Source organism: Stigmatopora argus, chromosome 10 (assembly GCF_051989625.1).
Source record: "Stigmatopora argus isolate UIUO_Sarg chromosome 10, RoL_Sarg_1.0, whole genome shotgun sequence".
Taxonomy (NCBI): Eukaryota; Metazoa; Chordata; class Actinopteri; order Syngnathiformes; family Syngnathidae; genus Stigmatopora; species Stigmatopora argus.
Window position 1 is genome coordinate 17,295,641 of NC_135396.1, and position 26,411 is coordinate 17,322,051.

Consider the following 26,411-nt stretch of genomic DNA (forward strand, 5'->3'; position numbering starts at 1 on the left):
GAAACGTTATTTCGCTGCTGGTAACCGTTGTTTAATAAGTCTAAACTGTTATAGCTGTTTTGACGAACAACTCGTGACAATAATAATAATAATAATCGGACATAGGCCCTGTCATCATCATCAACAACAAAAGCCTAATTGTCATCACATCCAGAATATGCGTATGACGAAATTGGTAGTGCTTCTCCATAAGGTGCGTTTTCTCGGCAAAAGACCTAAATAAGTGATGGTACACGGTCGTTTGGTCGCCGGTCTTTTGGTCACCGGTCTTTTGGTCACCCGGAAGGTTATTGATAATACAATTTAAATCGTTGCTCAAATTCCCTAAATACAAACTGTGAATTATTGTTTAGTCATACTTAATGCCCTATTAATTATTAGGCTAAAGAAAAGCTCCAAATTTCCCGTACTTTTATTGTGTTTTGTTGGAAAACTTGTTAAGACCCTGACTGACGTCCCTTCCTAAGGGGACAACTCATGTACATACAAACTCTTATACACTCACACGTCCTCTCAGTGAAACTGCTCAGGGCCATTGTTGGCTGTTATTGATGCGTAGACGTGTTGTTTTACCTTGTTTTGTTGCCGGTCTTTTGGTCGCCCGTTGTTTGGGTCGGGGCGACCAAAAGACTGGCGACCAAAAGACCGGCGACCAAACGACCGCACACGATAAGTGATAGTTTCGGACTCGTAATTTGGCATTCTGCCGTTATGGATACATCGCATCCCCCCGAAGCGGATCACTTACCTCTCACTGTCTTTCACTTACCTTCATTCAGCCAGTAGGAGGCAGATCACCACCCAAACATCTTTTTATATTACCTCACCCAGAAGTTATTACACAGAAGGGAATGTGTGTTGTGTTACCGCAAGTTTAGAGTTGTGATGGATGTGGGGAAAAAACTGTCCTTAAGCCTATTTGTCCGTACTTTGTGGGACCTATAGCGTCTGCCAGAGGGCAGCAGCTGGAACAGATTGTGACCAGGGTGGTATGGGTCCCCGATGATGTTCCTGGCTCTGCTGAGGTAACGAGGGCTAGCAATGTCTTCCAGTGAGGGCAGAGAGCAGCCGACGATCTTCTGGGCAGTGTTAATCACTTTCTTCATGGCCTTTTTGTCTGCTGCCGTGCTTCCAGCGTACCACACTGTGATGCAGTATGCCAGGATGCTCTCCACAGTGGTTCTATAGAAGGTTACCAGAAGCTTGGTGTCCAAGTTGTTCCTCCTGAGTACCCTGAGGAAATGGAGTCGTTTCTGGGCCTTCTTCACTACTGCCGTGGTGTTTGTAGACCAGGAGAGCTTATCCGTGACGTGGACCCCCAGGAATTTAAAGGACTGGACCCTGTCTACACATACTCCATTTATGAGGAGTGGGGCCAGATCAGTGCTGTGTTTGCGAAAGTCCAGGATGATTTCTTTAGTTTTCGTGGTGTTCAGTGTGAGATTGTTCACCGAGCACCACGAAGACAGTTTGTTGACCTCATCTCTGTAGGCCGACTCATCCCCTCCTGAGATGAGTCCGACCACAGTGGTGTCATCGGCAAATTTGATGATGGAGTTAGACTGGTGGGTTGGTGTACAGTCGTATGTGTACAGGGAGTACAGAAGAGGACTCAGTACACAGCCTTGAGGGGAGCCAGTGCTCAGTGTAATGGAGGAAGAGAGGTGGAGACCAAGTCTAACAGTTTGTGGTCGGTTGGTTAAGAAGTTCTTTATCCAGCAGCAGATGGAAGAGGATAGTCCACGGTGGGAGAGTTTGTCAGTCAGAATGTCCGGTTTTATAGTGTTGAAGGCTGAGCTAAAGTCAATTTAAAGCAGGAGTCTCAAACTAAATTTACCTGGGGGCGCTAGAAGCAGTCTGGGTGAGACTGGGCCGCATCAGGATTTCCACAAGAAAAGCGCTGATAAAACATTCCAACGTTATCAAATATCTTTATATTTTAACAATAAATAATGAAATAAACCTCAGTGAAGTAGAGCACATCCCCATATTCTGACTCCATTTCCTCTTAAAAAGCATGGAACCTTCTGTGCTTTAAGCCCCTGGATCTGATTTGGTTGATGCATTTCACAACGACAGACATCACATTGTCAAACTTCAGGCATCTGCTGCAAATGGCCTACTTTGTTTTTTTGAACAAGTGCTACCAATCCATTCGAGAGAGAGAGAGAGAGAGAGAGAGAGAGAGAGAGAGAGAGAGAGAGAGAGAGAGAGAGAGAGGGAAAGAGGGAGCGAGGGAGGGAGGGAGGGAGGGAGGGAGCGACGCACGCACGCACGCACAGTCTAGCTTTGAATGCTCTGTTGACGCCAACATTTAGCGGCAGGATTTCTTTTGTAAATACAGCCGAAATGACGGCCAGCACCAAATTAGTGTGGTCGCCGTCATACTAACTGTATTGAAGAACTGGGTGTATTAAGAACTCTATATCCCAGCAGTCACTGCGCAGTACTTTATCTACGGGAAAATAGTAGAGTCGGGGGCTGCTTTCCGTAGTTGTCCTATCGACTGATTTATTTTATTTTATCGTGATAACAATTTTAGTATTGGTCCATATATAAAGCGCACTGGATTATACGGCGCCCTGTCTATTTTGGAGAAAATTTTAGACTTATGTGCGCCTTATAGTCGTGAAAATACGGTAATATATATGCGTGTAATGAAACGGTGTGTGCTTTGTATGTCTAAAATACAGAAATAGCACTCGTTACTGACACTGCGGCTTAAAATACAATGCGCCGAATAGTCGTGAAAATACGGTAGACGGATTTCGCGGAGGGGAGAGAGGGGAGGGAGAGGGGTGGACTTTTTGCACGGCAACACGCTCATAACATAACAAACAAATTTAAATGAACTTGGATTACAATGCAGACACACTCAAAAATAAGTTTAATCTAACCTTACACTAAACTTAATTCTAATATTGTTTTAAATTTTGATACCTTTCTTCTCCCGGGTTGGCTCTATTTGCCCCGCCTCCACCCTGACTTTCAGATGCAACCTATCGAGGGTTGTTTGTTTTTGTATTCCCTTCAAAATATTCAGAAAATGTCCTCACAATAGGATAACGCACTACCACTTGCCAACGAGAAATAGTATATACGCCATTCGCACTGACTAACGTGAGAAAAAAAACACTGAAAAAATGCAACGGTGCGCCCAGTGCTTGTAGAGATACATGAGGGAGTTGCGACCAGAGAGACATTACACGAGGGAGTAGCGACCAGAAAGACAGTGCCCACGATGTTCTTGTGAGCAGTCTCTCGCGTCCGCTGTATGCTCGTACATCAAAATTTGTCTCGTATCTCAAGATAAATATTTGCCCGAAATTTTACTCGTATCTCAAATCTGAAAGCCTTCTTCAAAAAATTAAACAACAATGTTGACTTGGAACTTTCATTTTGTTTTACAGACACCAGGTAAATGAAAAGGAGGAATTTAAAGCATTGAAGACTCTCAACATCTTCTACCAGGCAGGGACTTCCAAGAATGGCCATCCAGTGTTCTACTATGTTGCTCGAAGGTAAAACATTAGCAACAATTGTCTTTGAAAAATTTAATAGGTTTCATAGGTCAGATTTTTTTTCCATCTTTAATGTCTTTTCAATCAATCAAATCAAAAGCCTTTATTGTCATCATACACTGCTGCGTATAACGAAATTGGTGGTGCTACTCCACAAAGTGCGTTTTCCCAGTAAACTGGAGAGCAAAGAGCCGCTGCACCCGTGCGCGCCGCCATCTTGGAAATTTTCAACACATCTTGTTAAATCTTGTTCAATGGAACACCACTCTATTCCAACCACACAGGCCGTCTGCTTTTGCTGCTATACATTTTGATCTTATTTGAGGAATTGGAATCAAAATGCATGTGATGTGTACTTCCACATATGTTAAATGCAGTGGCGGTCCGTGCATTTTCTCGTAGCGCCTTCAACGAATCAATCCAACCCTCAAAAACTATTTTATTGCTATAAAACCTTGACTGCAGCTACAGCTGCGACACATAAAAAAATAATCAATAAATCAATGCACAAAAATGCGGTAAAATCCACTTCCTAGCAGCATTTATTGATTAAATACAAATACTGGACCTTTTTAGACATCAGAACAAGGCCCGGAGTATAATTTCCCCGAGAAAACGACAGCGATGAAGGTCAATACGTCCATACGCGAAACGGCAAAAATTGCGCTAAAGTGGGGTAAAATCCACTTCCTAGCAGCATTGATTGATTAAATACAAACACTGGAGCTTTTTCAGATATCAGAACCGGGCCCACAATTGAAATATTATTTACAGACATTACAACCGGGCCAGGGAGGTGATTTCCCCGGTAAAAGATAGCGATGGACGTCAATGGCGAAACGGCAAAAATTGCACTAAAATGGGGTAAAATCCACTTCCTAGCAACATTTAGTGATTAAATACAAACACTGGAGCTTTTTCAGATATCAGAACCGGGCCCACAATTGAAATATTATTTAGGAATATAGCCACATTTTACTCACCAAAAATCCTTTTTAACTGTACACAATATCCATCCTCCTTTCTTCCTTCTTTTCTATCACCATCGAAGCTAATGCTGAAAGTCGAGCCTGTCGTGTCGTATTTCTGGCATAGTCCGTCTTGAAAATGGCTTTAAATCAACACAACAATATATTTGCTTGTGCAGCTAGCTCCAGATACAGTTTGGTAGCTAATCATAGTTGGTGAAAGCGCTGACGTATCCCTCCGCCTACGACAAGGCAATAACGTATCCCTACGCCCGCGACAATACATTGTGGTGTTGCCAACTCGAAATCTGATTGGTCTTATCAACGCTTGTTTGAAGCGGCAGATTTCTGACCCTGGCAACAAATAATGGCTGAAATGTGATTGGTTAAATGCTTCAATATGAAAACACACATCTGGAAGCAGTGCAACCAGGGGGAAAAGCAATGAAAGGAAGCTAACAGACAATTTGGAATTATTTAATAAGTATTGATGGACAAAATATAATGAATGATTCAGATATTTTTTAGGCCAGCAGAGAAGGTCTTGAAGGCCCTGACGGCCCGTCACTGGTTAAATGTACATTTCTGTTTTTTAAACAAGACTCAACTGGGCGTCGCCGTGTCATTCAGGCACTGATTTATTCATTTAAAAAAATCAGGCATGGAGAATTTAATCACTTTACTTAAGTCCTGTAAAGATGTGCGGTAGCAATTTATATTAAGAGACCAATAAACTGTCAAAAGTAGTGAGATCACTTCTTAATAGTCACTATGTCATTGTTAGTCTGACACAAACAGCTACCGGACCATAACTTGCACTTTTTTCCCTCCATAGTTAATCTGTAACTGCAACTTATCCTCATAACGACTTCAATGTTTAAATATTTAATTTACCACAAAGAGTTAGTGTTATTTGCAACCAGTCACAATGTACTCTTGGCTTGTAAAAAGGCAATGAGAATCCGCTGTTTGATTTAATTTATTAATTTCTGTGGGCGAAGCAGTAAGCCCTTACAATCTATGACTTGCTCTACTCCACTACACTTGTATGCCTTGTGCATTCTTACAATTATTTCGAACCATCACACCTGCAAACCACACTGAAAATGGAAATAGAAATTGGCTGGGGTAACCATCATACTTGTTATTTTTTATTTTATTGTATTTACAAGCCCTCAGAAGGGAGTTAAAGCAGTGATTTACACATGTGGATGGAAAAGTGAGTAAGGAGTAAAATATGAATGTGGACCAGGAGGAAAAAGTGTAGACACAATTTGCCATCTCCGTAGATGAGAAATTGTGACGGACCTGCCCAGTCATATCTGATGTTTTGGGGACTTTTGTTTCATAAAGATGACAATGATTTCAATGATCATCACCACCAGAGCCACAACGATTAGTCCTGCCACAACTTTACTCTGAATTGGTACATAAGTGTATTGTTTTGTTGAGGGGTCTGGGATTGGCGTGGATGAGTCTTTGTCTATTGAAGGTTTGTATGAGCTAGTGAACTTTATCCTAACTTCATCTGTATTTGTAGGTTTGTTTTCAACAGGTTAAGTTGAATATGTATTAGCCGTGGAAATGAGTTTTGAGTCTTTAGATCATTGGTTCCCAAACTGGGGGGCGCGCCCCCCTAGGGAGGCGTAAAGAGAATTCAAGGGGGGCGTGAATTCATCTGCTAAAAAAAATGTTTAAATAGATTATAAGAATAATAAAATCAAAGAACAAATATCTGCCATTAAATACATGCAAAATATGATTATAGCAGTCACTCCAACGGTCCAACCTGTTTTCTGTTAACAGAGATCTGTTTTCCTGAACAATGCTAAGAAATAAATGCAATAAAATAAAATAAGTTCACATGAGCAAAAGAGGAAGTGGGAGGGGGGGCGTGCGGGTCTACTGGAAGCAAGAAGGGGGGCGTCAGGTAAGATAGTTTTGGAACCACTGCTTTAGATGAATGGATCATTTTCATAGTTGAGGATAACACTTTGTTTATGTCCTGGCTTTTGGGTTGATCTCTATGGAGATCCAGTGCCTTTAATTAGTTTTGTGCTGTTTGCCATTGCTACAGTTACTACCGGTGAATATTTTTTTAGGCAACTTGTGAAGCGGGTTGTTGTTTCTTGAGGCATCTTAATTTCTGTGATATTGAGCTGAGATTTCTGATCATAATTGACATTTGGTAGCTGGTCACGTGCAATGTTCCCTCTAAGCTGCGCGCATGCGCAATTGCGCACTACTCTCGTCTTCTCTGCGCAGCAGCAATCATATGGCGCGCAGTAAAAAAAAAAAATCGATTTTTTATTTTTATTTTATTTTTATTTTTTATTTTTATTTTTTTTTATTTATTTTTTAGCCCTTTCCCCATGATGGCGCCGTTTAAGCGGCAGCCAGTGGCAGTAGCTCTGTCCACTCATGTTTTTCGTGTTTTATAGCATGTTTTACATGAAAAATTAGAGGGAACATTGACATGCACCTGCTTGTGGCAGGTGTGATACTGGTGTGCCCATAGCGAGCAATGATGATGTCGTGACCGGATGATTCGCCTAAAGACGTCTCGCCGACGGACGTTTGACAGACGGACAGGTCGCCGAATGAACGTTCGTTCAAACCGCGTTTAATGATTATATACAAATACTAGTATTTGTTAGTTTCATGATTAAATACAAATACTAGTATTTGTATTTAATCATTAAACGCTGTTTTCAGCTGGATTTGACCGAATTTGAGAGCATTTTGAGCCGTTTGGCGAATGGACGTATATGGCCGTTTTTTTGCCTCCATCGCGACATCATCGCAACATTTTACCGAGGAATTCACTTCCCTGGGCTCGGTTCTAATGTTCAAAGAGCTCCAGTAATTTTATTTAATCATTAAACGCTGTTTTCGGCTGGATTTGACCGAATTTGAGAGCATTTTGAGCCGTTTGGCGAATGGACGTCTATAGACGTTTTTTTGCCTCCATCACGATATCATCGCGACATTTTACCGAGGAATTCACTTCCCTGGGCTCGGTTCTAATGTCCAAAGAGCTCCAGTATTTGTATTTAATCATTAAATGCTGTTTTAGGATGGATTTGACCCGATTGCTGTCATTTTACGGCTCGGTTCTGCTACATCTGCCCGCCCAAGAGTGCTTATTCCCGGACTGCCATGCCCGCCCAAGAGTGCTTATTCCCGGGCTGCCATTGATGGTAGACTAACATTGATTTTTACTATAATTTGGACAACACCGGCGGTGGGCCGGATTAAAAATCCTAACGGGCCGTATATGGCCCGCGGGCCGAGGTTGAAAAACTTGTACACACACGATCCGGGGGCGGGGCGAGCGCGCGAATCCCGTTTCGGCGAAACCTCCGTTCGGCCGAATGAACGTTCGGCGGAACGTCCATTCGGCGACCTGCCCGTCTGTCAAACGTCCGTCGGCGAAACGTCTTTAGGCGAATCATCCGAGTACCGATGATGTCGCTCACACTGGTACTCAGTGCGCTCAGGGAGGTTGTCTTTCTGCTCAGACCAACAAAAAATTAGAGGGAACATTGGTCACGTGTTATATTTCCTTTGACTTCAGCAGTTGTTACGTCATGAATTCTGACACCTGAGCCAAATGTATTCGCACTGCTTGCATTAAGTAATACTCCCATTCTTCAATTCACGGCTTCAACTTTCGCAGCTTCTCTACATTGCAGATTTTTTCAGAGGTATAAAAAAAAAGTTCATAAAAATGTCAAAGTACACGCTGAAACTCGCAAGCCACTTCCTTGTCTTCCGCTTACCACTAGGAAAATGGCAGAAGACAGAGGACTGTCACTCAGCACCAAGAAAAGAAAACGGCGTGCACCGGGCGGTGGCCGTGATTTTTATCCGAAAATAGAGCTTTCTGAGCGGCCGGGAGAGTCTTATTGAATTGAATGCTTTTATTGTCATTATACAAGTATAATAAGATTTAAAGCTTTCACCTCATAGTGCACAAATCACAGCAGACGGACAAATAAATCAATAAATAAGTAGAGTACGTGAGATCAGCAGAGTGGAAGCGCGCTTGTTCCGTCTGAAGTCCAGGATGAGTTCCATGGTTTGTTTTGGAGACGTTCAGCGCCAAGTCGCACCACTCTCTGAGTCTATGGACGCAACAACAAACAAGCAGACACAATCAATATATAGTAGAGATAAATAATCATTAAATAATCAATGAATAAGAAATAAATAAGTAGTCCAAGTGAGGTCAGCAGAGTGGAGAGGGCTTGTTCCGTCAGAAGTCCAGGATGGGTTCCACGGTTTTGGAGACGTTCAGCGCCTAGTTGCACCTGTCGCTGAGTCTATGGACGCAACAACAAACAGGCAAACACTTAGAAATCAATATATAGTACAGACGCTCCCCTACTTACGAACATTCAACTTACGAACATGTCTGCAAATTGCGTTTAAGTCGAAAAATGTTCGTAAGTCCAATTTTGTATTTTTTTTCCGAGTAGTGCTTCTTTCCGCCGCTAATACGCCTGGCCCTGTGAGGGCTCAGCTCACCCAGCATCTACCTTCTTCGTTGCAATGCAGAAGTGCGTGAACGTATCTCCAGTGGGCAAAGAACCTTTTTCATTTGTATCATTAAATATCTCGTGCATCCATTATTCAATATGGTTGGTGAAAAGTGAAAGGCTTCTATTGAGGGAGGTGCAAGGAAGAGGCAAGCCATTTCATTTGAAACCAAAGTGGCAATAATAACGAAGCTTGATGCGCGTGAGAGTGGTGAGCGTTGCACATATAACAACTTGAATCGTTCGACCGTCAGTACCATTTATAAACAGAAAGATCGAGCAGCAGGACCCAAATATTGAACGTTGCACAAAGTTTGCAAATCAATTGAATGATGCCTTACAGTGCTACCGCATCATTTATGATGAAAAAAAGAAGACAACTGTGCAATCGTCGTTAGATCGCTTCTTTCGGCGAGTTTCTAATACATAAATCTCTCTCTCTCTCTCTATACAGTACTGTACATATTCTCTCCATTTTATTAAATGTTTTTTTCAGTACAAACCAATGCGTGTTACCTATACAAGCCTTAAACATACAAATGCACTTATATAAACCTTCAATATACTTATATAGGCCTTAAACATAAATTATAATACAAAATATAGCACTGAATCAACTTACAAACAAATTCAACTTATGAACAATCGCTCGGAACCTGACTCGTTCGTAAGTAGGGGAGCGTCTGTATTGATAAGTAATCCCAAAATAGTGATGATAAATAAATAATCACAAAATAGTAATAGATAAATTAGTGGTCAAAATAATAAGTAGTTTAAGTAGTAGTAATAAGTCTTGATTAGGTGCAGAACTCAAGTTGAGTATGGTGACAGCTCCTTGTCTACCTGAGATGCGGCATCCCCTACTCCATCCTTCCAGCGTCCCCATCAGGTCCCCTCGAACTCCAGCATATCCACATTCCCATCGCCCGCAGGCGGCACCTCTCACTGGTCAACGCCTACATCCCCCCGGCGACATCGGATTATTGTCCAGCCCCCCAAGATTTCTCCTAGTTAAACCGGCTCCCCACGGAGCATGGCCTGATCTGCGGGGATTTCAACGCGCACCACCCGACCTGGGATATACTTGCCAAGACAGATCCCAGGGGTAACGCAATCCATCAATGGGTCGATGACCATGACCTAACTCTCCTTAATGACGGCGTGTGGACACGGACTGCCAGATACCAACAAGGAGCAGGCATGAGTGCCCCCGACCTAACGATCGCTGACCCCACCACGGCCGAACATCTGACTCGACTCGGATCGCTGCCGCCTGTGCGACGAGGAAACAGAGTCGTCTGAACACTTATGGCTCCGCTGTCCGGCCTTAATGACCGAACGCTACCATCGCGGCTTGGGCAACTCCCTGGATGAACTTATCCGTGTTCCAGTGGCAGCTCTAGCGCTGCTGAGGGTAATCCTCAGGCGCCTGAGGTGAAAAAGAAGAAGAAGAAGAAGCAGACAGCGCTGTCCCAACTTAAAGCGGGTAAGGCAGCTGGACCCGACGACATAGCCCTGGACGTTCTGAAAAATCTCCCGGCAAACATCCTCCCCGAACTACTCCATATCGTCAACACCAGCTGGCTAGAGGGCTGGTGTCCACAAGCTTGGCGAGTGGCCACCATCATCCCTTTCCTCAAAAAAGGGAAGTCACCAAAGGACGTTGGGAACTACAGACCCATCGCCCTCACCTCTACGCTTAGCAAAACGATGGAAAGGCTCATCGTGAACCGTCTCGCCTGGTGGTTGGAAGAGCTTCTCAGCCATTGGCAAGGCGGTTTTCGAAAGGGAAGAAGCACGACGGACCAGGCCCTGCGACTGTCTCAATTCATCTCTGATGGCTTCCAGTCGACTCAACGACAACGCACACTTGCAACATTATTTGACTTCAGCAAGGCATTCGACCAGGTATGGAGAACAGGTCTCTTACAAAAAATGGCAGACCTGGGGGTCCCCTACCGCTTCATCAGATGGATCGCCAACTGGCTCACAAATCGCACAGCCAGGGTCAGGATCAACAATACCGTCGGCAGGAGCAGATCCTTCTAAGAAGGGCTCCCCCAAGGCTCGGTCCTGTCGCCCCTCTTATTCATCATCTACATCAGTGGTCACCAAACTACTTTTCCTATTTGGCCTTGAAGACTGGGACGTTTTAATCTTGTGTTTGGTTCATTGCACCCCTGCTGAGCCCACAAATCATCCCAGTGAAGCGGGGCTTCGCATTGCTTCTTTGGTGACACGCGCGAGGAGAGTGTTTCCCTTTGATGCAGGCGGGCACGTCCACCGTTGCATGCACGAGCAGTGTTACCGAGACATCTGGACGATCGCAGGTGAGGGCGGAGCCCTGGGACCATCGCGGACTATTCAAGCATATAAAAACTGCAACCTGTTTGAGAACGGAATAATGGCGAAAAAGTTAGGTGAGAGAAAAATTGATTCAGAATGCAGGGTATTTAACCTGGAGTGGACAAACGATTATTTTTTTGTTCAATGCAAAGAAAAGGCTGTTTGTCTCATTTGTCAAGAGACGGTGGCGGTATTCAAAGAATACAATCTTTGCCGACACTATGAATCCCGTCACAAAGACAAGTACGATAGCTTGCAAGGCCAAATACGAGCAGACAAACTCTCAAAGCGAAAAAGTGGACTACTATCTCAGCAGAACCAGGCATCCGTTCGGGCCAGCTTTTGGGTTGCTAAATTGATAGCAAGCAGCGGTAAGCCTTTCTCTGACGGAGAGTTTGTTAAGAAATGTATGGATACTGTCGCGGAGGAGGTGTGTCCTGAGAAGAAAGATGCATTTAATGCCGTAAGTCTGTCGGTGAGTACAATGACCAGACGCGTTGAAGAAATCGGGAGTAATGTATATGCCCAGCTGCAGCAGAAGACGAAATAATTTGACTTTTTTTCATTAGCACTGGATGAAAGCACGGACGTGCAAGACACAGCGCAACTGCTCATTTTTATTCGTGGAGTTAGCGCAAACTTTGAGATTTGCGAGGATCTGGCAGCCCTCCAAAGTCTCAAAGGGACTACAACGGGAGAGGATATTTTTGACAAAGTCTGCCAAACCATGGAGAAGTTGGACCTGGACTGGTCAAAGCTAGCTAGCATCACGACTGACGGGGCTCCTAGCATGGTGGCCGAAACTCGCGGTCAAATAATGGGACGCATGAACCGGGAGTTGGAAAAAAGGGGTCTCACCGCCCCGCTACGAGTCCACTGCCAAATTCACCAGCAAGCACTGTGCTGCAAAATGTTGACGTGGGATTCTGTAATGATGGTTGTGGTGTCGTGCATAAACTTCAGAGCAAAGGGAGAAGATTGTGCATGGCACAACAGAAAGTTAATGTTCCATGGCTTTTTTTTCTATGAAGAACCCAGAGAGAGTTATTTAGTTATTATTTATTTCATAAATAGTGTTATTTATTTCCTGTTTTTTTCTGTGAAGAACTCAGAGAGGGTTATTTAGTTATTATTTATTTCATTAATAGTGTTGTTATATGTTTCCTGACTTTTTTTCTGTAAAGAACCTGGAAAGGGTTATTTGGTTATGTGTGGCTTTCTGGAAAACAATTTAAAAAAAATAAGCTCCCCTACGATCGTCACACTTTTTCTGTTACAAACTGACACCGGCCCCCCATCAGAGAAGGGAAAAGTTATGTGGCCCTCACAGGAAAAAGTTTGGGGACCCCTGATCTACATTAATGACCTCCTCGACAAGTTCAACGATTCCACCCTGGTCAGCGCCTATGCAGACGATCTGGCTCTTGCTTGTCGGGGTAGGAACAAAGAGGAGGTGGAAAGCAGACTTCAAGCGGAGGTTGAAAACGTCTGGAGGTAGAGTTCCGAGGCACACCTAAACCTTAACACCACCAAGTGTGAGGCGTCATTTTTCAGCCTGGACTCAGCTGAGGCCAAATGGCAACCAAAGATCTTAATAAATGGCGCCGCCCTCAAGTATAACCCCACCCCCACTTTCCTTGGCGTATCCTTCGACCGACAACTCGCGTTTGCAGAGCAAGCGAAAAAAGTCCGCCAAACCATGTCCAAAAGAACGAATCTCCTCCGCAAACTCAGTGGCACATCTTGGGGTTGGCAACCAAACGACCTTAGAAAGGTGTATATTGCCACCCAGAGAAGTCTCGCAGAGTACGCAGCACCGGCATGGGCCCCCTGGCTGGCCCAAACTCACCTCAAATCCCTTGAAACTACCCAACTGGAAGCAGCCCGCGCCATAACCCACCACGTCAGGTCTACCCCCACCGAAGCAGTCCTACATGAGGCACATCTTACACCCCTCTCATCCCGCCTCAATCTACAAGCACTTCTTAAGGCGGATGCCTGGAACCAGCTGCCTCCTTCTGATCCCCGACACCGCCTCCTCCATGAAAACGTCAAAATGCGGTTACAAAAGAAGCCAGACTGGCGATCTTCGACCCTTCCCCGTCTTACCGCTCTTGAACTCCATACCCCTTGCACATACTCTTCCCACCCCTGCCCACCCTGGCTATTACCCCCCCCCCCCATCCAAACCGCCTTTACTGCAGTCTCTAAACACATGCCGACCATCATCCAAAGAGATAAGGCCGAAGAGCTCATCAGACGCATGGGTGAACCGGACCTACAGATCTTCACAGATGGATCCACCAAAGAAGGCACTGCGGACGGTGGTGCAGGTTTTGTCGTCATTAAGGAGACTGCAATCATCCACCAATGGCATGGTGCCACTGGCACCCGCAGCAGCTTCTACCACTCTGAAAAAGTGGCACTGACCGAGGCACTCTCCTGGCTGAGGGAAACAGCAGACTGGCAGACATCAATCATCCTCAGTGACTGCAAATCGCTGGTCCAAGCTATGGGAAACCCCCACACGCAAGACCCCGCCATTCGGAGACTTCAGGGTGACATTGCCTTTTTCCCTCCGCCTAAGCGACTACAGCTACTGTGGATCCCGGGCCACTGCAACATATGCGGTAACGACCTGGCCGATGCCCTAGCTAAACTTGGCTCGTCAGATGACCAAACCCATACCTCCCCGGACGCAGCCACAAGACGTGCCATCATCCAACGTGAAGATCGCTCCCCCCCTCTCCCACCCCTGCCTTTTGCAGACCTACACTACGAAAGTCACAGAGGAAGAACTTGCCCTATCGAAAGGAGACCACACAGACCTGATTCGTTTCCGCAGTGGACACCACCCGCTGCTCCGCCGTTGGCTCCACCTTGTGGGGAAATCCGACTCGGATCGCTGCCGCCTGTGCGACGAGGAAACAGAGTCGTCTGAACACCTATGGCTCCGCTGTCCGGCCTTAATGACCGAACGCTACCATCGCGGCCTGGGCAACTCCCTGGATGAACTAATCCGTGTTCCAGTGGCAACTCTAGCGCTGCTGAGGGTAATCCTCAGGCGAAAAAGAAGAAGAAGAAGAAGTGACAGCTCTTGGGAAGAAACTGTCCTTGAGTCTCTTTGTCTTTACAGTTATAGCTCAGTAGCGCTTTCCAGAGGGCAGCAGGTTGAAGTGGTGGAAGCTAGGATGCGTATTGTCCTTTATAATGCTCTCTGCCATTCTAAGGCACCGGGATTCGTAGAAGCTGGACAGGGTGGGAATGGGGCAGTTGATGATATTTTGGGCTGAGTTGATCACCCTCTGCAGGTTGATGTTCAATTGCTCCTTCCTGAGTACTCTCAGAAAATGAAGCCTCTGCTGCGCCTTCGTGATGAGTGCTGTAGTGTTTGCCGCCCAAGTGAGATCAGCAGCGATGTGGACTCCTAGGAATTTGAAGTCTCTACTTGCTCCACATTTGCCGTAATATAGAAGGGCGATGGAGCAGCCTTGTTCCGTCGGAAGTCCAGTATGAGTTCTCTGGTTTTGGAGATGTTCAGCGCCAAGTTGAGAGCGCACCACTCGCTGAGTCTAAGGACCTCATCTCTGTAGGCCGTCTCATTCTTCTCTGTGATCATCCTGACTACCGTTGTATCGTCCGCAAATTTCACAATGATGTTCTCAGCATGCATGGGTCTGCAGTCGTGTGTGTAGAGCGAGTAGAGTAGTGGACTCAGGTCACAGCCTTGGGGCGAGCCGGTGCTGACCGTTCAGGCAGATGAGAGGTGGGGACACAGCTTCATGTGCTGGGGTCGGTTGATCAGGAAGTCCTCAATCCAGGAGCATGTGGAAGGTGGGAGTGCTAGGTTGGCCAACTTGGGATAAGAATGTCTGGTCTTATGGTGTTAAAGGCTGAGCTGTAGTCGATGAAAAGCATTCGGACATAGCTCCCTCTTTTCTCAAGGTGGCTCAGTGCAGCGTGTGTAGTGGTTATTGCATCTTTGGTGGATATGTTCGGCCGAAATGCAAACTGATGTGGGTCGTGGGTGAGGGGAAGACAGGCTTTGATGTGTTTCAGTACCAATTTTCCAAAGCACTCTGTGATGATTGGGGTGAGAGCTACTGGCTGGTAGTCACTCACACTGTTAGCGGGTAACTTCTTGGGTACTGGAATGATGGTGGCCGATTTCAGACAGGGTGGGACGGACGGATGCTTGTTCCAGTGACTGGTTTAAAATGTCCATGAAGACTCGTGCTAATTTATCAGAAATGTCCCGTGCGACCTTACGACGTGGCGCTAACCGTATTTATTTGAGTATAACGCACAAAATTTTGGACCAAAAAAACTGAAGCAAAGTTCGGGTGCACGTCATACATGAGGTCTTTGCTTTTAATAATAATAATAATAATCGGACATAGGCCCTGTCGTCATTATCAACAACACAAAAAGCCTACTTGTCATCACACCCAGAAACTGCGTGTGACGAAATTGGTGGTGCTTCTCCATAAGCTGCGTTTACTCGGCAAAAGACCTAAATAAGTGCTAGTTACGGACTTGTAATTTGGCATTCTGCTGTTATGGATACAGGTCGCTTACCTCTCACTGTCTTTCACTTACCTTCAGTCAGCTAGTAGGAGGCAGATCACCACCCAAACATCTTTTCATATTACCGCAGAAGGGAATGTGTGTTATGTTACCGCAAATTTAGATTTCTGATGGATGTGGGGGAAAAACTGTCCTTAAGCCTCTTTGTCCGTGCTTTGTGGGACCTATAGCGTCTGCCAGAGGGCAGCAACTGGAACAGATTGTGACCAGGGTGGTAAGGGTCCCCTATGATGTTCTTGGCTCTGCTGAGGTAACGAGGGCTGGCAATGTCTTCCAGTGAGGGCAGAGAGCAGCCGACAATCCTCTGGGCAGTGTTAATCACTTTCTGCATGGCCTTTTTGTCTGCTCTCTACAGTGGTTCTATAGAAGGTTATCAGAAGCTTGGTGCCCAAGTTGTTCTTCCTAAATACCCTGAGGAAATGGAGTCGTTTCTGAGCCTTCTTCACCACTGCCGTGATGTTTGTAGACCATGAGAGCTTATCCGTGACGTCGACCCCCAGGAATTTAAAGGACTTGACCCTGTCTACACATACTCCATTTATGAGGAGTGGGGCCAGATCTGTGCCGTGTTTGCGAAAGTCCAGGATTATTTCTTTAGTTTTTGTGGTGTTCAGTGTGAGATTGTTCACCGAGCACCACGAAGACAATTTGTTGACCTCATCTCTGTAAGCCGACTCATCCCCTCCTGAGATGAGTCCGACCACAGTGGTGTCGTCAGCGAATTTGATGATGGCGTTAGACTGGTGGGTGGGTGTACAGTCGTATGTGATGTGTTTTGTGACCAAATCTCGGTGAAAAGTTCCCTCCGCTATAATGGGAGAAGTAAAACCTGTCTTTGTCTGCCAGATGGCGCCTGAGAGCACCTTCTACTAGGGCCCAAAAGAAGGTAAATTTATATCCCCCTTCTCAGGGGATATAATCTACTTTCTCTTACAAAAGACAGCCCTCTCCAAATAGCCTTCGGCAAGTTTAGGGTAAAATAGAAAAAGTTGCTCCAGAGAAACGTTAGCGGGGCAGGCGCTCAGTCGAATCTGCCCATGGAGCGCTATCCTCGCTCAAGAAGAATGGAATAAATTGTTTGTTGAATCTGATGATGATGAATCAGACTTCAATTTTTTTTAAATATTATGAGAATGAATTAGACTTTAAGGATTTAAAATTGTAAATTCCATTTGAGAATTGTGTTCATGCTGGTAGTGTGTTTTACCAGGTTTCCGTACCATATGTTGTGAATAAATGTTTTGTCATGGCGATGTGTTCAGTATTTGCTAGTTACCAGTACCGGTGCAATCCTGCAAACCGGTGCCTCAGTGTTCTACAATAGTGTGAGCTGAGAAAAAGTGAAAAAAAATTATACAGTAATACCTTGACATACGAGGGCCAGGACATACGAGGAATTTGAGATACGAGTAAAATTCCCGAGCAAATACTCGCCTTAAGATACGAGACAATTTTTGAGATACGAGCATACGAGACAGCCAGGTGGCTGAGACGTGAGAGGCTGCTAATGAGAACAGCATGGCACTGTCTTTCTCGCCGCAACTCCCTCATGTAAAGATACCTTCAAACAATGGCCGGAGCGTTGCATTTCTCCATGTTTTTTTGTGTTTTTTGTGTTTTTTCAGTGCAGAATAGAAGGAACAACAATTGGTCCAAAGCAAGCAGCTGGAATGATGAGTTGTGCAAAGAAAAAGCGTATGATGACAATCAATATTAAGCACGAAATAATTGAAAAATATGACAGTGGTGTGCGCGTGGCGGAGCTTGCTCGCCAATACGTGTTTACTTGTGTGTCTGTCTTGCTACTGCAACCAAGGAAATTTCCTGAATATGGGATGAAATGAAGTTCTAATCTAATACGAGAGGAACACCCGATCAGGTTGGCAACTGGCCGTACGTTATCCTATTGTGAGGACATGTGTGCATCATTTTCGGAATATTTTGAAGGGAAGACAAAAGCAAACAACCCTCGATAGATTCCTTTTAAAAACTCCGGCTGAGAGTCAGTGTGGAGGCGAGGCAAAAAGAGCCAACCAGGGAGAAGAAAGTTGAAAAAAAAGTAAAACAAAATTTAAATTAAGTTTAGTATACGGGTTAGATTACATTTATTTTTTTAGTGTGTCTGTATCGTAATCCAAGTTCATTTAAATTTGTTTTGGCTCTCTCTCGCTCTCTCTTTCTCTCTCTTTCTTTCTCTCTATCTCACTCTCTCTTTCTGTCTCTCCCCTCCCGCACTCCGCATTGTACTGAATCATGTCTCTTTTTAGTATTCAACATCATAACCACTAGATAGTTATTAGTTACTCTGTTAGTAGATGCGAAATTAGAACAAAAAAAATGTTTTTCCATTCCAATATCCTATTTGGTGGGAGGGTGGTGTTAGGTTCACCAATAGGCATTCCCAATGCATGCACAAATAAAGAGAAAAGACAATCTTCAGAATTTTTTCTTGCGAGGGGAAATCGAACCGGTGAGGTCTAGTCCCCGCTTCGTTCTGGCCTCACACGCTTCTTTTCTTTTTTATTAACTTCAAGGACCCTAGTTACAATGGACCTCTCAACTCTCAAGGGAGGGGTGGGAAACAGAAGTGAGGCATCAAATAGTCAAAACAAATGAAGGTCTTGTGCAGCCGAAGAATCTTTTCCACATTCCAGCAGTCCAAGTGGATTCGGCTTCCCTTTTGTTTAGTCTAATTAAGGAGCAAAGCATTTACTTCGTTGCAAGCAGGCATTTTAGATGTAGTAAGCAAACCACTTTCTTCATTGCAAGCATATATATATATAATGATGTAAGACTAATAACCCTGACAGGTGGGAACAAATTAATTTGTATTTAGTTCATTTCTATGGGAAAAGTTGGTTTGAGATGCGAGGAAATCAACATACGAGCTCGATCCCGGAACGCATTCAGCTCGTATCTCAAGGTAATACTGTATCAATTTTTAGTCACAAATTATGGGTGCGCGTTATACACGGGTGCGTGTTATACACTGGTGCGTGTTATACACTGGTGCACGTTATACACGAATAAATACGGTATTTGAAAATAGAACTTGATTAGCAAACTGGACGGCAGAGAGCATCAACAAAGGTGTTTTTTTTCAGAAATGCAAGCCCCGGGTGACGTTACAGCTGACGTCGTGGTCCTAAACTGAAAATAGAGCTCGCTCACTGGACTCCGCGAGCCTTGTGGTGGCGGAGTTGATGGTGGAATTTCTCCAGAAAGGTTTCAAAGCTCCCGGCGACATTACGGCGGATGCCATTGCCCTTGTCCAAAAATAGAACCCTTTGTGCGACTAAGATGGCTGGGCGCCGTAAAGGCACTGACCGGATTTTCTCCATAAATGTTTCAAAGCTCCCGGTGACGTTACGTCGGATGCCATCCGTCTTGTCCAAAAATAGAGCACTTTGGGCGGCGAGGATGACTGGACGACCCGAGGGGCAATGTGGAAGTTCAGATTCCATTTAGTTCCAGGCAGCGAGCTGACGTCAGTGCACTTATCCGAAAATAAATGCTTGGAGGAGCAAAGTGGAAGTTTAGTCCCCCCCCCAGAAAAAATGACGGCAATAACGATGGAGAGCGTGGTCTTGGTACATTGAGAAATTGGCCAAAAAAGAGCCAACCCAGGAGAAGAAAGGTATCAAAATGTCAAACAAAAGTAGAATTAAGTTTAGTGTTAGGTTCGATTAAACTTATTTTTGAGTGTCTGCATCGTAATCCAAGTTCATTTAAATTTGTTTGTTATTTTATCAGCGCATTGCCGTGCCACATAATTGTTATCTGACACGTTTTTTTTTTCTTTCATTCTTTAGATTCAAAACTGGACAGATAAATGGAGATCTGCTCATCTACCATGTACTACTCACTCTCAAACCTTATTATTCGAAACCTTATGAGATTGTGGTGGACCTGACTCATGTAGGCCCAAGCAACCGCTTCAAGACTGATTTTTTATCCAAGTGGTTTGTGGTCTTTCCTGGTTTTGCTTATGAAAATGTTGCCGCTGTATATGTCTACAACTGCAACACTTGGGTGAGAGAGTACACCAAGTACCATGAGCGGCTACTGACTGGTCTAAAGGGCAGCAAACGGCTCCAATTCATCGATTCTCCAGCTAAACTAGCTGAACACATTGAACCTGACCAACAGAAGCTACCAGCTGCCACAATATCTTTGGACGAAGACCTCAAAGTGTTTCATAATGCCCTAAAACTGGCTCACAAAGATACCAAGGTCTCAATAAAGGTCAGGGTTTTATCAACACAGTCATACCTCTACTTACGAATGCCTCTAGGTACGACATTTTCAGGTTACGAAATTTTTTACTTGTAAATGAGTGACTCGAGATACGAAAAAGATCCAAGTGACGAAATTAGATTGGATTGGATAACTTTATTCATCCCGTATTCGGGAAATGTCATTGTAACAGTGGGTAAATGCATTGTGTTTTTTTTCCTTATCCGTTATTTTATTTTGAAAATATTGTCACAATATAACATCTCTACCCTCTACTGGGCTCTCATTTCATCTTTCTCATTCAATCTCATATAATGACAATAAAAGCATTCAATTCAATTCAATTGGCTGTCTCACAACAACCACTATCCATGTTTCAAGATTCTCTCTTACATACTTGTCCACCTCGACTAAATGCTCCCCTTATTAATGATTGCAATTCCCCTTATTAAGCAATTAAAAAACTTACAAATGCAACGGAGCACATATTTTCACACACATACACACACGGCACAGGGAAAAGTCTAAAATGTAGTACAAAGTGGACTGCTTTCGGCCCTAGTAGAAGGAGCCCTTGCCGCCATCTGGCAGACAAACACTGGCATTACGTCTCTCATAATGGGATACTATATAAGGGAACTATTTCAGAAGTGCAGGGCACATTTTCATATGCTTAATTTATTTTAAAACATTAATAAATCATTTCCCTATAATTTTCTCTCATTTTTGTCTTTCATACAAAATTGTGACAATGTTAAAGGGTTTAGTTGGTAGTTGTGTCAGGACTGTGGAACGGATTAGAGAATTTACATATAAAGTACACCTACTTACGAAATTTTCAAGTTACAAAAAAAGTTCTGGAACCAAACAATTTTGTAAGTAGAGGTACGAATGTAGTTATTTTTTGAGTAATTTTACTGCAAACACAACATTTGTTGTCAACTTGATTTTAAAATGTACTTTTGCAAGAAAAGACTGTTAACTCTTTTCTTCCCATCAGGTTGGCTCAACAGCAGTGCAAGTGACTTCAGCTGAACGAACGCGTGTTCTTGGACAGCCTGTTTTCCTCAATGATGTTTACTACGCTTCTGAAATTGAAGAGATATGTCTTGTAGATGAGAGCCAATTCACACTCACGATGGCTAACCAGGGCACACCACTTACTTTTATGCATCAGGAGTGTGATACAATTGTTCAGTCAATTATTCATATTAGAACTCGATGGGAGCTTTCACAGCCTGACTCGATCCCTCAACACACCAAGATTCGACCCAAAGATGTTCCTGGTACACTGTTAAATATTGCTCTTCTCAACCTGGGAAGTTCTGACCCCAGTCTCAGGTCAGTTGTACAGACAAATTAGAATTCTTTACAACAGCTTAAAAATAGTCAACGTACACATCTTTAAAGACCCGGAAGCCATAACCTAATTATCTGCACACATTTAATCTAAGACTGAAAGTGTTGAACACAATTAAATAAAATATCCCATTGTTTTATCATTGTGAAGGGTATTTATGTCTATGTAAAATCATTGCAAATTATTCTTAACACTCATCACTTGTCCATTCTCTTTCAGATCTGCAGCTTACAATCTTTTGTGCGCATTGACTTGCACCTTCAATCTAAAGATTGAAGGCCAGCTGTTGGAGACATCAGGCCTATGCATTCCAGCCAACAACACTCTTTTCATCGTGTCTATCAGTAAGACACTAGCTGCAAATGAACCGCATCTCACACTCGAATTCCTGGAGGAGTGCATCTCTGGCTTCAGCAAATCAAGTAAGTTGGCTTGAGAGCCCCCCACACACAGATAGGACCAAGCACCACTGTGTGACGTATATTGAGGTGGGTAGAATAGTCATTTTACTTAAGTAAGAGTTGCCTTACTTCAAAATCATAATAAATTAATAAAGTAAAAATAGTTATCCTACTCAAGTACAAGTAAAAGAATATTTGGTAAAAGGAATACTCAACTAATTAGTCAGTTTACAATGTCAGATTTTTTTTTTAAAGAATTGGTATTTTTCCCCCCACCTTATAGTGGTGGTGGGGTTTGTGTGTCCCAGTGATCCTTGGAAGCTATGTTGGCACCAGACAAAGAATGCCTCAGAGTACCTCTTATAATGAGTAAAACCATTGAACGGTGTATTCCATTGCCCAGACGCGGGTCACCGGGGCCCCACTCTGGAGCCAGGCCTGGAGGAAGGGCGCGATGGCGAGCGACTGGTGGCCAGGCCTACACCCATGGGGCCTGGCCGAGCAAAGTCTGAAGAGACGACGTGGGTTCCCCTTCGCATGGGCTCACTACCTGTGAGAGGGGCCAAAGAGGTCGGGTGCGATGACATTTGGGCGGCAGCCAAACGAGGGATCCTTAGCGGTCCGATCCCCGTTTGCAGAAACTGGCTCTTTGGACGTGGAATGACACCTCTCGGTTGGGAAAGAGCCTAAGCTAGTGCGTGAGGTTTAAAAAGGTTGAGAGGGCATTCTCCATTTTGACGAGGGTTTTATTCCTCGTGGTTGCCACGCACTTGATTTCCCTTGTAAAGGAAATTGTGGCCGACTTCCGAATATTAGCCTTTTCTTTTTTAATGTAACGCACGGTCGATTTATTGATGCCGTAATGGCGCGCGACATCGACATACTTTTTCCCCGCCCTTAGTGGCAACTTAACTTTTTCAGCAACCTTCATCTTCCGTTTTTTCTTCGCATCAGATGAAGCCTTGGGTGGTCTTGTACGCTTGGGAGCCATTTTTCATGGGGTAGTAGTAATTGTAAAATCCAAACAAAGAAAGCTGGAATTCACTCTCCTATGCTAAACGCTACACACAAGAAACAGGAAAGACTGACTTGCGTGTTCACAGAAGCATTTATACTTTTGCTTTCTTCTTCTGTGGTATGGTTAGAATCAATCATTGCAACGCAGAAGAGGGCCCGGTATCCTGACTTCTGCCATTTTGGCCGCAATTTTCATCTATCTTCCGGTTCATCTGTCTTTTTTTTTAATAATTAATTAATACCTGGAAAAATCGTGAACTAATGAATTTGCGATAAGTGAAGTCGCGATAATAAAGGAATTACTGTACATGTGCTTTGTGGACTTGGAGAAGGCGTTCGACCGTGCCCCCCAGGGAGTCTTGTGAGGGGGACTCGGGAGTATGGGGTTCCGGAAACCCTGTTAACGCGGGCTCCAGTCCCTTTATGACCAGTGTCAGAGTCTGGTCCGCAAAGCCGGCAGTAAGTCGGATCCGTTTCCAGTAGGGGTTGGACCCCGCCCGGGATGCCCTATGTCACCGATTCTGTTCATCAATTTTATAGACAACATATGTCATGGCGGGGGTTTGGTTTGGTGGTCTCAGTCTTGCATCCCTGCTTTTTGCAGTTGATGTGGTTCTGTTGGCTTCGTCAAGCTGCAATCTCCAACTCTCACTGGAACGATTCTCAACCGAGCGTGAAGCGGCCGGGATGAGAATCAGCTCCTCCAAATCTGAGACCATGGTCCTTCTTGGAAAAAGGTGGCATTCCCTCTCCAAGTCAGGGATCAAGTCCTTCCCCAGATATAGGAGTTTAAGTATCTTGGGGTCTTGTTTGCGAGTGAGGAAAGAATAGAACAGGGGATCGACAGACGGTTCGGTGGAACGTCTGCAGTGATGTGGACTTTGCACCGGCCAAAAGGCACAGCGTTCTATTTACCGGTCGATCTACGTTCCCACCCTCATATATGGTCACGAGCTGTAGGGTGTCGGATCTGTAGGATCCCGGACACAATCTGCTGAAATGAGTTTCCTCCACAGGATATCTGAGGTGAGGTGAGGTGAGAAGCTTGGTCATCCGGTAGAGGCTCGGAGTAGAGCCGCTGTTCCTCTGGATCGAGAGGAGCCAGATGAGTTAGCCCAGGCATCTTATCAGGATGCCCCCTGGACGCCTCCCTCGTGAGGTGTTTCGGGCACGTCCCACCGGGAAGAGGCTACGGGCCCGACCTCGGACACGACGGCGTAACTATGTCTCTAGGCTGGCCCAGTCATGCCTTGGAATCCTCCCGGAAGAGTTGGATGAAGTGGCCCGACTCCGGATAAAGTGGGAGAAGAGATGAAATGTTTTTTTTCTCAGAACAGCATCTACATGAATTTTTTACTGTAATCCTTCACCACCGCAGGTTCAACATTCGCGGCTTCAGTACATCACAGTTTTTTAAATCTTAAGTATATATATAGAGATAGAGTGAGAGTGATAGTGAGAGTGAGACGACAGACGAGAGAGAGACGAGTGAGACGACAGACGAGAGAGAGAGACGAGAAACGACAGAGACGAGGAGAGAGAGACGAGGAGAGAGAGAGATGAGGAGAGAGAGAGACGAGGAGAGAGAGAGACGAGGAGAGAGAGAGACGAGGAGAGAGAGAGAGACGAGGAGAGAGAAAGACGAGGAGAGAGAGAGAGAGAGACGAGGAGAGAGAGAGAGACGAGGAGAGAGAGAGAGAGAGAGACAAGGAGAGAGATAGACGAGAGAGAGACAGAGAGAGACGAGGAGAGAGAGAGAGAGAGACAAGGAGAGAGATAGACGAGAGAGAGAGACAGAGATACAGTTGTGGTCAAAAGTTTACATACAATTGTGAAGAACATAATGTCATGGCTCTCTTGAGTTTCTAGTTATTTCTAGGTAACACGAGTGTTTGGATCATCTCTAATAGTCACCAATTTGCCTTCTCTTTTTGATATCACAATTTGTTCAACATGAGTCATTCACTAATACCAATACCAAAACGCGTTCTTCAACACTGTCTTTTCTATGTACAGTTGTGGTCAAAAGTTTACATACACTAGTGAAGAACATAATGTCATGGCTCTCTTGAATTTCCAGTTATTTCTACAACTCTGATTTTTCTCTGACAGTGATTAGAACAGATACTTCTTTGTCACAAAAAACATTCATGAAGTTTGGTTCTTTTATGACTTTATTATGGGTGTACAGAAAAAAGTGATCAAATCTGCTGGGTCAAAAATATGCATACAGCAGCGCTAATATTTGGTAACATGTCCCTTGGCCAATGTTCCCTCAAATTTTTTGTTTGTCTGGGCAGAAAGACAACCTCCCTGAGCAAACTGAGTACCAGTGTGAGCAACATCATCATTGCTTGCTATGGGCACACACCAGTATCACACCTGCCATAAGCAGGTGCATGTCTACTACATATAAATGATTTAGTAATAATAAAATGTAATAATTAATATCTTTGAATGGGCGGCCCGGCGGATGAGTGGTTCGCGCGTCGGCCTCACAGTTGAATTTGCATATTCTCCCTGGGCCTGCGTGGGTTTTCTCTGAGTACTCCGTTTTCCTCCCACATCCCCAAAAGATTTATTGTAGGCTGATTGGACACTCTAAAATTGCCCCTAGGTATGGGTCTGAGTGTGCATGGCTGTCCGTCTCCTTGTGCCCTGCGATCGGCTGGCCACCGATACAGGGTGTCCCCCGCCCCTGGCCCAAAGTCAGCAGGGATAGGCTCCAGCACCCCCCGTGAGCGATAAAGTGGATAAAGCGGTTCAGAAAATGATTGAAAAAATATATATGAATAAAACATCTTCATAAATGCCATTAGAATATGCACAAATCCGACTTAAAATGTACCTTATTTTTCACATCTGTCCTTCTCACTTCTCATTCTCGTTCAAATGACTTTTCTGCTGAACGTGTCACTTGAGATAGTCAAGTTTCCATTTATATGCAATATTTTTCCATGATATTGCTTTGATTGATTTAATAAGGGATAGCACATATTAATGAACATATGTATGTTCATGTTAATGAACATATATATGTAAGATTGTAGCCGAGGGCTAATTTCCATTTATAGTCCATTGTGTAGGTTGAAGATCACACATACTAGACACACACGCACGCACGCACACAAGCACACACCGCAGATTTAGACAGTTCTCACCCGATTTCACCACTTGTTCTTCTATTTGCACAGTAAAGTAAAAAGGAATGTATAAAGAAATATCAAAATGTAATAAAAAAAGAGAAGGGCTGTAAAACACGAAAAACAAGAGTGGACAGAGCTACTGCCACTTGCTGCCGCGTAAACGGCGCCATCATGGGGAAAGGGGGAGAAGAAGAAATAACGTTTGGTTTTTATCTTGTGCGCTCCATATGATTGCTGCTGCGCGGAGAAGACGAGAGTAGTGTGCAAATGCGCACGCGCGCAGCTTAG

The 26,411-nt window shown here is 44.4% G+C and overlaps 1 protein-coding gene across 9 annotated transcripts in view; it reads left to right on the forward strand.

Annotated features, from left to right (window-relative positions):
* The window catches only part of nf1a (neurofibromin 1a), a 278,314-nt gene that overhangs the window by 215,276 nt on the left and 36,627 nt on the right, over positions 1-26,411 (forward strand). For 8 of the 9 annotated variants that reach the window (XM_077611678.1, XM_077611683.1, XM_077611682.1 and 5 more), the window contains 4 exons: positions 3,411-3,521; positions 19,776-20,208; positions 21,200-21,540; positions 21,779-21,981. In XM_077611678.1, coding sequence (XP_077467804.1) covers positions 3,411-3,521; positions 19,776-20,208; positions 21,200-21,540; positions 21,779-21,981 — 1,088 coding nt within the window. Of the gene's footprint in view, positions 1-3,410; positions 3,522-19,067; positions 19,601-19,775; positions 20,209-21,199; positions 21,541-21,778; positions 21,982-26,411 lie in introns of those variants that run through there. The other variant, XR_013303594.1, reaches the window with a different exon arrangement.